General features: G+C 42.3%; 1 protein-coding gene across 5 annotated transcripts in view; it reads left to right on the top strand.

The window, feature by feature from the left end:
- The window catches only part of elapor2b (endosome-lysosome associated apoptosis and autophagy regulator family member 2b), a 127,696-nt gene that overhangs the window by 95,757 nt on the left and 17,655 nt on the right, over nucleotides 1-14,284 (top strand). For all 5 annotated transcript variants that reach the window (XM_068059606.1, XM_068059608.1, XM_068059605.1 and 2 more), the window contains 6 exons: nucleotides 4,479-4,616; nucleotides 4,718-4,981; nucleotides 7,045-7,218; nucleotides 8,500-8,689; nucleotides 10,145-10,241; nucleotides 10,907-11,008. In XM_068059606.1, the coding sequence (XP_067915707.1) occupies nucleotides 4,479-4,616; nucleotides 4,718-4,981; nucleotides 7,045-7,218; nucleotides 8,500-8,689; nucleotides 10,145-10,241; nucleotides 10,907-11,008 (965 nt within the window). The remainder of the gene's footprint in view (nucleotides 1-4,478; nucleotides 4,617-4,717; nucleotides 4,982-7,044; nucleotides 7,219-8,499; nucleotides 8,690-10,144; nucleotides 10,242-10,906; nucleotides 11,009-14,284) is intronic.

Raw genomic sequence — 14,284 nt, forward strand, 5'->3', positions numbered from 1 at the left:
AACTAGTTAACTGGGAGGAAAAAAAATGGATTTTTGTTTACAGCTGTTTCATAGGAATGAAAGGAATAATGAAAAAACTTTGTCATGATCTGGAAGGAAGTTCTTTGGTTTGGTGAGGTGTCCCAAAGTCAAATAGTTGGATGCAACTCGAAGTCTTTCCAGGCGACGTTGTTGAACAGTCTGTGATGGGTAGGCGTTCAAAGAACTTCAACCGTAGAAGGCTTCAGATAAGGTCTTCCATCAGGTGTGCAGCAACAAAGATCTTTGAAAAGCTAAAGTTCAAAACTGAAACCATCGGTACCAACGACATAGGCAGGAAGAGTGACGAGGTCCTGCAGGGGGAGCTTAGGGAGTTAGGTAGAAAGTTAAAAGACAGGACCTCTAGGGTTGTAATCTCTGGATTACTCCCTATGCCACGTGCCAGTGAGGCCAGAAATAGGAAGATAGTGCAGCTAAACATGTGGCTGAACAGCTGGTGTAGAAGGGAGGGTTTCAGATATCTGGACCATTGGGATCTCTTCAGGGACAGGTGGGACCTGTACAAGAAGGACGGGTTGCACCTAAACTGGAGGGGCACAAATTTCCTGGCTGCGAGGTTTGCTAGCGTCACTCGGGAGGGTTTAAACTAGTGTGGCAGGGGAGTGGGAACCAGAGCAGTAGGACAGCAAGTGAAATAAATGAGGGGAAACTAGTAAATAAGGCCAGTAAGACTAAGAGGAAGAGCAGGCAGGGAGATGTTGCGGAGCACAGCGGGACTGGTGGTCTGAAGTGCATTTGTTTCAATGCGAGAAGTATAACAGGTAAGGCAGATGAACTTGGAGCTTGGATTAGTACTTGGAACTATAATATTGTTGCTATTACAGAGACTTGGTTGATGGAAGGACAGGATTGGCAGCTGAATGTTCCAGGATTTAGACGCTTCAGGCGGGATAGAGGGGAATGTAAAAGGGGTGGGGGAGTTGCATTACTGGTTAAGCAGAATATCACAGCTGTACTGTGGGAGGACACCTCGGAGGGGTCATGCAGCGAGGCAACATGGGTGGAGCTCAGGAATAGGAAGGGTGCAGTCACGATGTTGGGGGTTTTCTACAGGCCTCCCAACAGCCTGCGGGAGGTAGAGGAGCAGATATGTGGACAGATTTTGGAAAGATGTAAAGGTAACAGGGTTATAGTGGTGGGTGATTTTAACTTCCCCTATATTGACTGGGACTCACTTAGTGCTAGGGGCTTGGATGGGGCAGAATTTGTAAGGAGCATCCAGGAGGGCTTCTTGAAACAATATGTAGATAGTCCAATTTGGGATGGGGCCATACTGGACCTGGTATTGGGGAATAAGCCTGGCCAGGTGGTCGAAGTTTCAGTGGGGGAGCATTTCGGGAACAGTCACCATAATTCCATAAGTTTTAAGGTACATGTACATAAGGATAAGAGTAGTCCTCGGGTGAAGGTGCTAAATTGGGGGAAGGCTAATTATAACAATATTCGGCAGGAACTGAAGAATTTAGATTGGGGGCGGCTGTTTGAGGGTAAATCAACATCTGACATGTGGGAGTCTTTCAAACGTCAGTTGATTAGAATCCAGGACCAGCATGTTCCTGTGAGGAAGAAGGATAAGTTTGGCAAGTTTCGGGAACATTGGATAACGTGGGATATTGTGAACCTAGTCAAAAAGAAAAAGGAAGCATTCATAAGGGCTAGAAGGCTAGGAACAGACGAATCCCTTGAGGAATATAAAGACAGTAGGAAGGAACTTAAGCAAGGAGTCAGGAGGGCTAAAAGGTGTCATGAAAAGTCAATGGCAAATAGGATTAAGGAAAATCCCAAGGCTTTTTATACGTATATAAAGAGCAAGAGGGTAACTAGGGAAAGGGTTGGCCCACTCAAGGACAGAGAAGGGAATCTATGTGTGGAGCCAGAGGAAATGGGCGAGGTACTAAATGAGTACTTTTGCATCAGTATTCACCAAAGAGAAGAACTTGGTGGATGATGAGTCTAGGGAAGGGAGTGTAGATAGTCTCAGTCATCTCATTATCAAAAAGGAGGAGGTGTTGGGTGTCTTGCAAAGCATTAAGGTAGATAAGTCCCCAGGGCCTGATGGGATCTACCCCAGAATACTGAGGGAGGCAAGGGAAGAAATTGCTGGGGCCTTGACAGAAATCTTTGCATCCTCATTGGCTACAGGTGAGGTCCCAGAGGACTGGAGAATAGCCAATGTTCCGAAGAAGGGTCACTGACCCGAAACGTTAACTCTGCTTCTCTTTCCACAGATGCTGCCAGACCTGCTGAGTGATTCCAGCATTTCTTGTTTTTGTTTCAGATTTCCAGCATCCGCAGTATTTTGCTTTTATTATGTTGTTGAATAGCCAATGTTGTTCCTTTGTTTAAGAAGGGTAGCAAGGATAATCCAGGAAATTATAGGCCGGTGAGCCTTACGTCAGTGGTAGGGAAATTATTGGAGAGGATTCTCCGGGACAGGATTTACTCCCATTTGGAAACAAATGGACTTATTAGCGAGAGGCAGCATGGTTTTATGAAGGGGAGGTCGTGTCTCACTAATTTGATTGCGTTTTTTGAGGAAGTGACGAAGATGATTGATGAAGGAAGGGCAGTGGATGTTATCCATATGGACTTCAGTAAAGCCTTTGACAAGCCTCATGGCAGACTGGTACAAAAGGTGAAGTCACACGGGATCAGAGGTGAGCTGGCAAGATGGATACAGAACTGGCTCAGTCATCGAAGACAGGGTAGCAGTGGAAGGGTGCTTTTCTGAATGGACGGATGTGACTAGTGGTGTTCCGCAGGGATCAGTGCTGGGACCTTTGCTGTTTGTAGTATATATAAATGATTTGGAGGAAAATGTAGCTGGTCTGATTAGTAAGTTTGCGGACGACACAAAGGTTGGTGGAGTTGCGGATAGTGATAAGGATTGTCAGAGGATACAACAGGATATAGATCGGTTGGAGACTTGGGCGGAGAAATGGCAGATGAAGTTTAATCCGGGAAAATGTGAGGTAATGCATTTTGGAAGGTCTAATGCAGGTGGGAAGTATACAGTAAATGGCAGAACCCTTAGGAGTTTTGACAGGCAGAGAGATCTGGGCGTACAGGTCCACAGGTCACTGAAAGTGGCAACGCAGGTGGATAAGGTAGTCAAGAAGGGGCATAGAGTATAAAAATAGGCAAGTCATGCTGCAGCTGTACAGAACTTTAGTTAGGCCACACTTAGAATATTGCGTGCAATTCTGGTCACCACACTACCAGAAGGATGTGGAGGCTTTGGAGAGGGTACAGAAGAGGTTTACCAGGATGTTGCCAGGTCTGGAGGGCATTAGCTATGAGGAGAGGTTGTATAAACTCGGATTGTTTTCACTGGAACGACGGAGGTGGAGGGGCGACATGATAGAGGTTTACAAAGTTATGAGCGGCATGGACAGAGTGGATAGTCAGAAGCTTTTTCCCAGGGTGGAAGAGTCAGTTACTAGGGGACATGGGTTTAAGGTGAGAGGGGCAAAGTTTAGAGGGGATGTGCGAGGCAAGTTCTTTACACAGAGGGTGGTGAGTGCCTGGAACTTGTTGCTGGGGGAGGTGGTGGAAGCAGGTACGATAGCGACGTTTAAGAGGCATCTTGACAAATACATGAATAGGATGGGAATAGAGGGATACGGTCCCCGGAAGTGCAGAAGGTTTTAGTTTAGGCAGGCATCAAGATCGGCGCAGGCTTGGAGGGCCGAATGGCCTGTTCCTGTGCTGTACTGTTCTTTGTTCTTTGTTCCATAAATAGATCACATGCCCAGTCATAAATTATTTCTTGTCATAACAGAGGGCAGCTCTGAGGCCATCCCCCTGCTGGCTTCCTTGAAATTACCTGCATTCCAGTCCTTGTTTACCAGTTCAGCTTTAGTTGAACTTCCTTCCAATACATCCATAAAGTTCAATTATTTGCAGTTGTCTCACTGTCCACGGAAATCCTTTCTCAGTGTTTAAAAACACAGAATCCTAAGTTTTAATACCAAAAAAAAAATCCTTGTAACAATTGCTACAGTGAGCCTCAGCTTCTCCGGGCTTGAGAACGGAGTCTGCCAGAAGTCTCACTCGATCACTATCCCGGGACCTGTGCTGGGAAAATGAATAGGTCTGAAATTGCTCTGATGGTCTCCATGGTAGAATAGTCTCTGACACGCACTGTTCAGCCTCGCACATGAAAAGTTGCCTCTTGGATGAGGTGCTAGTGGGGCTGCTGGTATCTAACAAGTCAGTGTCATCAGGTGGGGAAGGGAAGAGTACATTTGGAAAAATAAACTAACTTGTACGTGACTAAAGAAGATAATTGGGGTTGGTTTCTTCTGAATACTTAAGGAAGAGGCCATTCTATTGGGAGTTAGTTGTCTTGGCAATTTTTTTTACAGTAATGAGAATTCACATTATTAAACTGGATATGTGGGATAAAACTCAGGATGTGTTCTACTTTGAATTTTCAGGATATAAATCGAAAGTCCACTAGTGTTGTGGAATCTTGGGAAGGTACCAAAGAGCGACAATCATATACTCACGTCATAACAAAGAACGCAGCTGTTACCTACACTTGGGCTTTCCAACGATCAAGTTCTCCACAAGAGGTAAGTCCATTTTTTAATGCTTTTTATCCTAATGAAACAGATTTAAAGTTGAGCACAGGAAAAATTAAGATGTATTTTAATTCATCAAATTAATGTTACAGGTCAGAAAGTATATAAATGATAATGTAAAGATCTACTCCATTACTGTAAATAATGTGGAAAATGGCTTAGCTTCACATTGTCGTCCTTGTGCACTTGGCACTGATCAGAGAAGGTCATCTTGTGTGCCTTGTCCACCTGGACACTATATCGATAAAGACACGAATCAGTGCAAGGAGTGCCCACCTGACACCTACCTCTCAGCTCACCACGCTTATGGTGTAGAGGCTTGCATCCCTTGTGGACCTGGCAGCAAAAGTAATAAGGTATGTGCTTAACTGAAATATTGTTTTACAGAGTGAGCAATTAAAATTGATGATAGAATATTATTTAGATTACTGTCTGTTTTTGATCTTTCTGCGGTGTTGGACACAGTTGATCACTCCATCTGTCTGCATCCATAGCTATGCATAACCTGCTTTGAATTCTACCTGAAATCTGGAATGGCTTTTCCTTCTGTCCCTGTAAGTCACCTCGCATGGATCAAGACTCCATCTCTGCTGCCTTTTTTATTCTAGGTACTGACCCATAGTGACATCATTAATGGAGTTAGCTTTTACACATATGCTGATGACAAGTGGATCTACCTCTCTGCCACCACCCTCAACGGCTTGGCTACGAATGTGCTGCTTGATTGATTAGCTACCATTAAGCCTTGGATGAGCAACTATTTCCTTCAACTTAACCTTGGCAAGACCAAATCTACTCTGTTCACCTCGTACCAAAAACACCAAACCTCAGTCGTTGCTTCATCTTTTTCTCTGCCTGGTCATTCTCTCTGAGTCCAATGGTATGCAACCCTAGAGTGCTGTTGGACCCTGGGTTCAGCTTTAAATGCCACATGCTAATCAATTTGTATCTCTGCAACATCACTTATTTCACCCTCCATGAAACCTCCTCATGCCTCTTGTTGCCTTCAGATTCTGGTACTCCAGTACTTTCTTCGCTGGTCTTTCATGCTCTTGTCTTCAAACATTTCAATTCATCCAAAAGTCCCGTTCTCCTCCAGTCCCTGTTCTTGCTAAGCTTCACTGGTTCACCAACTTCCAATGCATTAGTTTCAAATTCCTCGTCCTTATCTAGAAATTTCTCTATGGGGTCTTTCAGTCCGCTCTTTCAGTTCCACCTTTCATCACATCCTCCGCAGTAGTTTCCCTTGTATCACTTGTCTTTTTTGCAGCACCTTTGATAGCATTCTGGAATGCTTCCCAAATCCCCTGCTTTGCTAACTCTCCCCAACACCTCCTCAAACTCTACCTTTGATCGCGTCTTGGATTACTACCCCTATCTCTACTCCCAGCATGCTCTGTTTATTTTTACCTGTGGGAACCATTTTGTGTCTGTTCACCATGAAAATGGTGTTATGTCATGGCAAGTTGGTATAGAATTCCAAGTTTCTGAACTTTTCTTCAGCAGTATGCTGCCAAGCTAGTTTATCTGGCAGTACTGCTGCAAGAGCACATTCAAAGTCTGCTGGGACATGGGGCCGTGTATGTGCAAAGTAAGCTTTAGCAAACCAGATCAGGCCAAGATTTAGGATTATTGGAGAGCTACTGGGACCTCTGCTACCCAAAGCTGCAGGATTGCTACGCTGCTAGATGTTGATCACCTGTTCAGACTAACTTATTGCCTATTTGACATGAACCCTTTACCATACTTCATATGTCATTGCCTTGCATCATTCTAACAACTGCCATTGATAATAGAAATTCTACAAGCTGACCGAGCATTACGGTTAGGGTTATTCTGAAATGATAAATGTGCTGAAACTGAAAATGGGACCTTGCTTATCTTAATAGGGTGAGTCAGAAAGTACTGAGTTCAAGTCCCCATTCCAGAGACTTGAGTACAAAGAATCCACATTGATTCTCTCAATGGAGTACTGAGGGAGTGCTGAACTGTCGGAGGTGCCATCTTTCGGGTGAGATGTTAAACCAAGGCCCCAACTTCCCTCTCAGGTGGATGTGAAAGATCCCATAGCACAATTTGGAAGAAGAGCAGGGGAGTTCTCCCCGGTGTCCTGGCCAATATTTATCCCTCAACCAACATCACAAAAAATTATCAGGTCATTATCACATTGATGTTTCTGGGAGCTTGCTGTGCGCAAATTGGCTGCTGCTTTTCCTACATTACGACAGTGACTACACTGCAAAAGTACTTCATTGGCTGGAAAGCACTTTGGGACATTATGTGTTCATGAAAGATGCTATAGAACTGCAAATCTTTTGTTTACTGCCTCCACTAATAAATGCATTTGTGTGTGAGAGTGCATAATGCTGTGTTGTAATTTAACCTCAATGCTGATTGTTCTCACCCCCTTTTTAAACAGGATCACTCGGTTTGCTTCAGTGATTGTTCTTTTACACATATCTTGGAGAATCGCACTTTAACATTTGAACTCAGCAGTTTTAGCGGTGTATCTTTCTTAATGAATGGGCCCAGCTTCACTTCAAGAGGAACAAAATATTTTCATTTTTTTAATATTAGCTTATGTGGGAATGAGGTAAGTTTTTTTTTCTGCGTAAGTTTAAATTAACTTTAATCTGTAACGATTCAAGTTTGCTGGAATAGTGTAGAGGGCTTTCTGATTTGAAACACTAAGTAAGTAAAATCAAGAGCATCATTACCAATGTGAATGTTTCATTAATAACTTGGATTCTGCAGTTCCACAAAATTGGCGCCCAATGTAAATTTAAAATGTTGTCACCTGTGGCTCAGCGGGCAGCTCTCTCTTGCCTCTGAGTCAGAAGATTGTAGGTTCAGGTTCCACTCAAGAGACTTGAGCACAGAAATCTAGGCTAACACTCCATTGCAGTACTGAGAGTGTGCTGCACTGTTGGAGGTGCAGTTTTAGGCCGAGGTAGGTAGATTCTTAATAAGCAAGGAGGTGAAAGGTGATTGGGGGGAGGTGGGAATGTGGAGTTAAGATTACAATCTGATCAGCCCTAATCTTGTTGAATGGCAAAGCAGGCTCGAGGGGCCGAGTGGCCTACTCCTGCTCCTAATCCATATATTTGTAATGTGCTCAGTTCTTCGTAAACGTAACAATTAGTCTCTATGCTTCATTTGTATCCTAAAATCAGGTTCACGTTGACTAGTTAAAAGAAATTGGAATCTGCAACTGATGAAATTAGATTTTATTATGTATAGAAATCTTTTGTAATGAAAGTGCAGCTTAGGTTTTATGGGAATACTTCTTGATTTCTGAAAGGTCCACTGTTTGTGTGAGCTTGCAATGCACCATTTGGCTGCCTTATTTCCTACATTATAACAATGATTGTACTTAATTGTCTGTAAGGTCCTTTGGGATGTCCTGTGGTCATGAAATTTTCTCTATAAATACAAGTTCCTTTAATGCAGCCTACACACATTGTGGTCTGTGGTGCGTGCAGAACCTCAGAAAACAAAGGCCGGGATTTTTTCATGGCGATGGCAGTCTCAATCACTGACAAAAGTGCTAGTGAGAGCCCTGCATCACCTCCTCTGGGGGAAGCCCACTGGATTACGTGCCAATTAGAGGATTAAGGACCCCAGCGACGTCCCGCCTGCTGAGAGCTGTCGGCCTTTTAATGAAGGAACCCCCACCCCCACTCCACCCCTGCCCAACCCGGAGACAGCAGGCAACCCTTTGTTTTCTTGTGTTGTTTCTGCATCCTGCAGAATCTGCAGCCTGTAAAAGGCGTTTTCTAGAAAGTAGACCAGTCCTTCTTGACTTAGTTTTAAATATGAATCAAAAGTTCTGTGTCAACCCCTGAACTATTTGAATTTCTCTGTCTCCTTGTAGGGGAAGAAGATGGCCGTTTGCTCGGATAATGTAACTGATGTAACAATACAGGATGTGCAGAGCGAGTCAAATGACCCCAGCAATTATGTTGCTGCTTTTCTTTGTCAATCAACTATCATTCCTTCAGATGGGAGGAGTTTCAGAACTGCACTGTCATCTCAGTCTGTCAGTCTAGCTGATACCTTTCTTGGTCAGTTACTGTCGAGTATTGTTGGGGCAAATTTTTGGAAGTTTCTTTATCTGAATTTTAGAAAATACTGCATTTTAATTTAGTATAGTGCGTGATCTATTTTTATTTTTCGGTATGTGATAGAGAATACTGACACCTCAGAAAGCTTGGGGTCAGTAGACTCTGGTTTCATGCTGCAGTTGTTTGCTAAAGAGGATGTAGTTTTCTTTATTCATTCCCTTGCCAGTGACACCTAGTGTCTGTGTCTGAATTGCTTGTAATAACTGTTCAACAACAGCCTGAAAATAATACAGCCAATTCCAGTTTGGAACTTAGATTCAAAATATGCAGCATCAACAAATTATGTGTAGGTTCCCACAATGGACTTGAATAGTGGTTAATGCTATTTTAGTGCTTATGTAAAATTGAAAAAATGTTCAAGGTAATTTTTAATCATAAGATGGTGGGAGGAGTTTTCCTAGGTAAGGGGAGACAGATTTGCATGTGGAGGGGAGTTACATCTCCTGAAATTGATGTCGAGTTGGGATCTCGATATGAGGTGGGATTCTAATGCTGTGGATCTGGGAAAGAGTCTTGGCAAAGCCTGCCCATTAGGAAATCAGGTTCCCGACATGAAAATGGTCCTGCCATTTTGGCAGGGAGTAAGTGCAGAAATTCCTCCCTATATCTGGGATATGAGACAAATTATTTGAATGATTTGGAAAAGATGCAGTAGTAGATATAACTGTCAGTCACAGTGGAAAACCAAGCTATTTACTTTGGAAAAAGTGAAACCTTAATTGTCTGGACCTGTGTAAACAGGGCAAGCAATAGTGTATCTCCTTAACCAATCAGATTGAAGAATCCTTGCTAAGGCATGCAGAACTTGCCCAGGAAATGCAAGTTTAAAACCTTAATTGAATGCCAAACCATATATAGAAAGTGAAATGAAGAGAAGGAAAGAAAGACAGAGATAAAAGAGCCAAAGAAAAAGTGAAAACACTTACATTTTTATATTTAAAAAAAAAACCTCCAACAATAATTAAAATCAGAAGGAGTGAGATTCCACACTTGTAAAAGTTAATTTTCAGTGCCAGGGAGGTTGTTTGGCAGTAATTAAGACTTAACATAGCATTAAAAATTTGTTTACATTGGATTGGACAAACTTTAATGTTTACTGGTGAGTTTAGAGTGTGTCTACCACGTAAATACAGCAACTTTCCATGTGTTTCAATGCTGAGTCTCTCGACAATGTACCGATCTAGCAAAGCTTCTGGAGGAGGAGGGTAACATGGGGCAGCAGCATCCTGATTCCATGTTTAGCTGTGAATGTTCAGTTGCTGGAAGTTACTATCTGATTTATTCTTTAGTAAGTGCTCATAGCCTCATGGTTAGTTCTACTGCAAAATACAGGCCTATGTTTTCTCATACTTTGTGATTAAATGTTTTGTTCCGAAACTTATTGTGTTTTGCCAGGAGCAAGTGTTGAAACATCAGTGCGGAATATTACTGCAAGACCAGACCAATTTCCTGCTTCTACAAACCACATACCTGATATACATTTCTTCTATATGTAAGTGGACAGTGTGAGATGGGAACAGTATTTAATCCATATGGTTTGATAGTTTTTGGGTGGGGGTAATGGAACACAGTCATGATTTCTGAGATGTTGCTCATCTGATCAACAACAACACAATTGTTAAGTGTTTCCCAACGTGGAGAGGAAGGATAGGAAAGTGACTCAATCTGTGCTTTGTTTATTTGGCTGTATTGACTGTTTACAGAATGGTATTGGGAGTAGTTTTGCCGTTCAAAGGCATTGAAAGGAACATAAAGAAGAGGGTTTAAATTAAACATAATGAATGAGGCTTGTCATGTGTGATTGTATTTTGGTGAATTTTTGTATGTATCTGATTACTGCCAGATAGAGGACCATTTTCATCTATTGTCATAATTAAACACTCCAAACTCAACCAAACTGCATGCAAACTAATCCTTGTGTTCTCTGAGTGAAATATGTGCCTCAATCCCAACTTCTGACAATGCTGTTTACTGCAGGGTGAGAAAGTTTCTGTCTGTCATATTCGGTACGAGACTGCCAATCGGTGTGAAGCTCATGGATTGTTTTGTATGGTGTTCTTGTGCCAACTCTGAACCAGGTTAAGACTGTCCAACAATTTCACACAGGATTGTGAGCTGAAGTTTGAAAACCATTTGTTGTCACATCTATTACTGCAGGTCATCACTTTCAACAGCTTCATGTGAAAATGGACGTGGATCAGTTGTAACAATGAGATGTAATCCAGGAAAGCTGGGCCAAGGACAAATTTCTGTACCAAGGTACTCATTGTGACTGCTGGCTCTTACATATAGTTATTAATTTATGGTGTAATGTTAATACTGTGAAACTCCTTACAATGAGAAAATTTCTATACACCAATTTACTTACCTGCACTGAACTTGCTTCTTTCTAATAATGAAAAATTCAAGCAGCTACTCTCTCTCTCTCTCTCTCTCTCTCTCTCTCTCTCTCTCTCTCTCTCTCTCTCTCTCTCTCTCTCTCTCTCTCTCTGTCTCTCTCTCCTCCTCTCTCCCTCTTTTTCTTGCCTTCATCTCTCTTTCTCTCTGTTCATGTGCTCCCTGTCTCTGTCTGTCTCTTTCTCAATTCAGCCCCTTTTGAGAATATTCCATCATATGTAATACTCAAGAATAAAGGTTTGTATGACTTCATCCTAGAGCATTCATTTAAGCCAACATATTTACCCGAGTGTACTTAAACAGTTTATGGCATGAGCTTGTGTGCGTGAATGTCGTCCTGACTCTCCAGGCATGTCCAGGTAACTATCACTTATTGTCAGTTGTGGTGATACTGGAATCTATCATGAGACACCGAGTGACTGAGCACTTGGACAGTGTAAGCTGATTAAAGAGAGTTAGTGTGCATTGGTGAAGGGCAGGTCATGTCTGACCAAAAAGGTTAATGGAATGTTGGCCTCTATCTCAAAGAGGTTGGAATAGAAACATGAGTAAGTGATCATTCAGTTGTATGGATCCTGGTCAAACCCTATCGGGAGTACTGTGTTTAGTTTTGAGAACTGAGCCTTGGAGAGGCGTGCAGATTCAGGAGAATGCTACTCTGATTTAAAGGGTTAAATCACCAGAATGAGTTGCATAAACTTGGTTTGTATTTGATGAGCTGAGAAGATTAAGGGGTAATTTAGTTAAAGGCTTTGAAAATTAAAGAAAGGTTCTATCGGCTGGATACAGGGGGAGTCTAGAACAAGAGGACATCATTTTAACATTAGAGTTAGGCCATTTAGGACTGAAATCACAAAGCTCTTTTTTACATAATGGGCAGTGGAAATCTAGGACACCTCCAAAAGGCTGCAGAGGCTGGGTCAATTCAAATTTTCAAGACTGAGATTACTAAATTATTGTTCGGAGAGGGCATCGAGGAATATGGAGCAATGACAGGCAGAGTTGAGATATAGATCAGCCATGAAATGTAGAATGTGAATGTATTTGAAGGGCTGTAGGTTTACTTCTGGTCCTGTATTCACATGCTTTTTAATCTCCAAAAGACCAATTCCAAGGCTTACGTTAGAATGTTTCATTTATCCATTGGATTCATTGAGTTTGCAGCTTTAAATTTTATGTAATCACTGCAAATGTACCAGAACTAAATTTACAGGAATTTATTCTCTGGTAGATTACTAGGAAATAGCACTGTTTTTTGTACTTCATATTAATTGGAAATATTGACCGTTGGACAATGAAGAATCATAGAATGGTTATAGCACAGAAGGTGGCCATTTGGCCCATCGTGTCTGTGCCTGCTCTCTGCAAGAGCAATTTAGCTAGTCCCACTCCCCTGCCTCCCCTTAGCCTTGATTTCTTTTTTCTCTTCAGGTACTTATCCAATTCCTTTTTGATAACCATGACTGAATCTGCCTCCACCACACTCTCAGGCAGTGCATACCAGATCCTAACCAATAATGCAGGAATGTATTATTCAGGAGATTATAGTAGGTCATTTAGAAAATCTCAGTGCAATCAGGCAGAGTCAACATGTTTTTGTGAAAGGGAAATTGTGTCTGACTAATTTATTAGAGTGCTTTAAGGAAGTAACAAGCAACATGGATAAAGGGGAACCTGTGGATGTTGTATACTTGGGTTTCCAGAAGGCATTTGACAATGTGCCACATCAAAGGTTACCAAACAAAATAAGAGCTCATGGTGTAGGGGGTAACATAATGACCTGGATAAAGGACTGGTTAGCTAACTTTAAACAGAGAGTAGGCATAAATGGGTCATTTTCAGATTGACAAGCTGTAACTGAGGGAAGGTGGGGGTGTGGTTGGGAATATGGGATTAATGTAGGATTAGTATAAATGGGTGGTTGATGGTCAGCACAGACTCGGTGGGCCGAAGGGCTTGTTTCAGTGCTGTATCTCTGTATGACTCTAACTAGTGGAGTGCGAAAGGGATCAGTGCTGGGACCTCAAATATTTACAATATATCTCAATGACTTGGATGAAGGGACCGAATGTACGGTTGTTAAATTTGCTGATGACACAAAGGCAGGCAGGAGAGTAAGTTGTGAAGAGGACATAAGGAGTCGGCAAAGGGATATAGATAGGTTAAGTGAGTGGATAAAGATTTGGCAGATGGAGTATAATGTGGGAAAGTGTGAACTTGTCCACTTTGGCCTGAAATATAGAAAAGCAATATATTATTTAAATGGAGAGAGATTGCAGAACTCTGAGATGCAGAGAGATCTGGGTGTCCTAGTACACGAAACACAAAAAATTAGTACGTAGGTACAGCAAGTGATTAAGAAGGCAAATGCAATGTTGTTTATTGCATGGGGAATGGAATATAAAAGTAGAGATATTTTGCTACAGTTGTACAGGTGAGACCACATCTAGAATATTGTCTCCTTACTTAAGAAAGGATATAATTGCATTGGAAGCAGTTCAGAGAAGGTTCACTCGACTGATTCCTGGGATGAAAGGGTTTCTTATGAGGAAAGTTGGACAGGTTGGGTGTGTATTCATTGGAGTTTAGAAGGATGAGAGGTGATCTTATTGAAACATATAATATCCTGACGGGATTTGACAGGGTGGATGTTGAAAGGATGTTTCCCCTTGTGGGAGAGATTCAGACAAGGGGGCACAGTTTAAAAATAAGGGGTCTCCCATTTAAGACAGAGATGAGGAGAAATGTTTTCTCTGAGGGTCGTGAGTCTGTGGAACTCTCTTCCCCAGAGAGTGGTGGAGGCAGGGTCATTGAATGTTTTTAAGGCAGAGGTAGACAGATTCTTGACAAATAAGGGAGTCAAAGGGTATTGGGGGTAGGCAGGGAGGTGCAGTTGAGACCACAAACAGATCAACCATGATCTTATGGAATGGCGGAGCAGGCCTGAAGGGCTGAATGGCCTACTCCTGCTCCTTGGTCTGATGAACGTTCGTATGTTTAATCGTTGCGTGCAAAAGTTTTTCCTCGTGTCACCTTTGGTTCTTTTGAAAGTCACATTAAATTGGTGTCCCCTTGTACTCGACCCTGTGACCAATGGAACCAGTTTCTCTCGATCTACTCTGTCCAGACCCCTCATGA

This window comes from Heterodontus francisci, chromosome 27 (assembly GCF_036365525.1).
Source record: "Heterodontus francisci isolate sHetFra1 chromosome 27, sHetFra1.hap1, whole genome shotgun sequence".
Lineage (NCBI taxonomy): Eukaryota > Metazoa > Chordata > Chondrichthyes > Heterodontiformes > Heterodontidae > Heterodontus > Heterodontus francisci.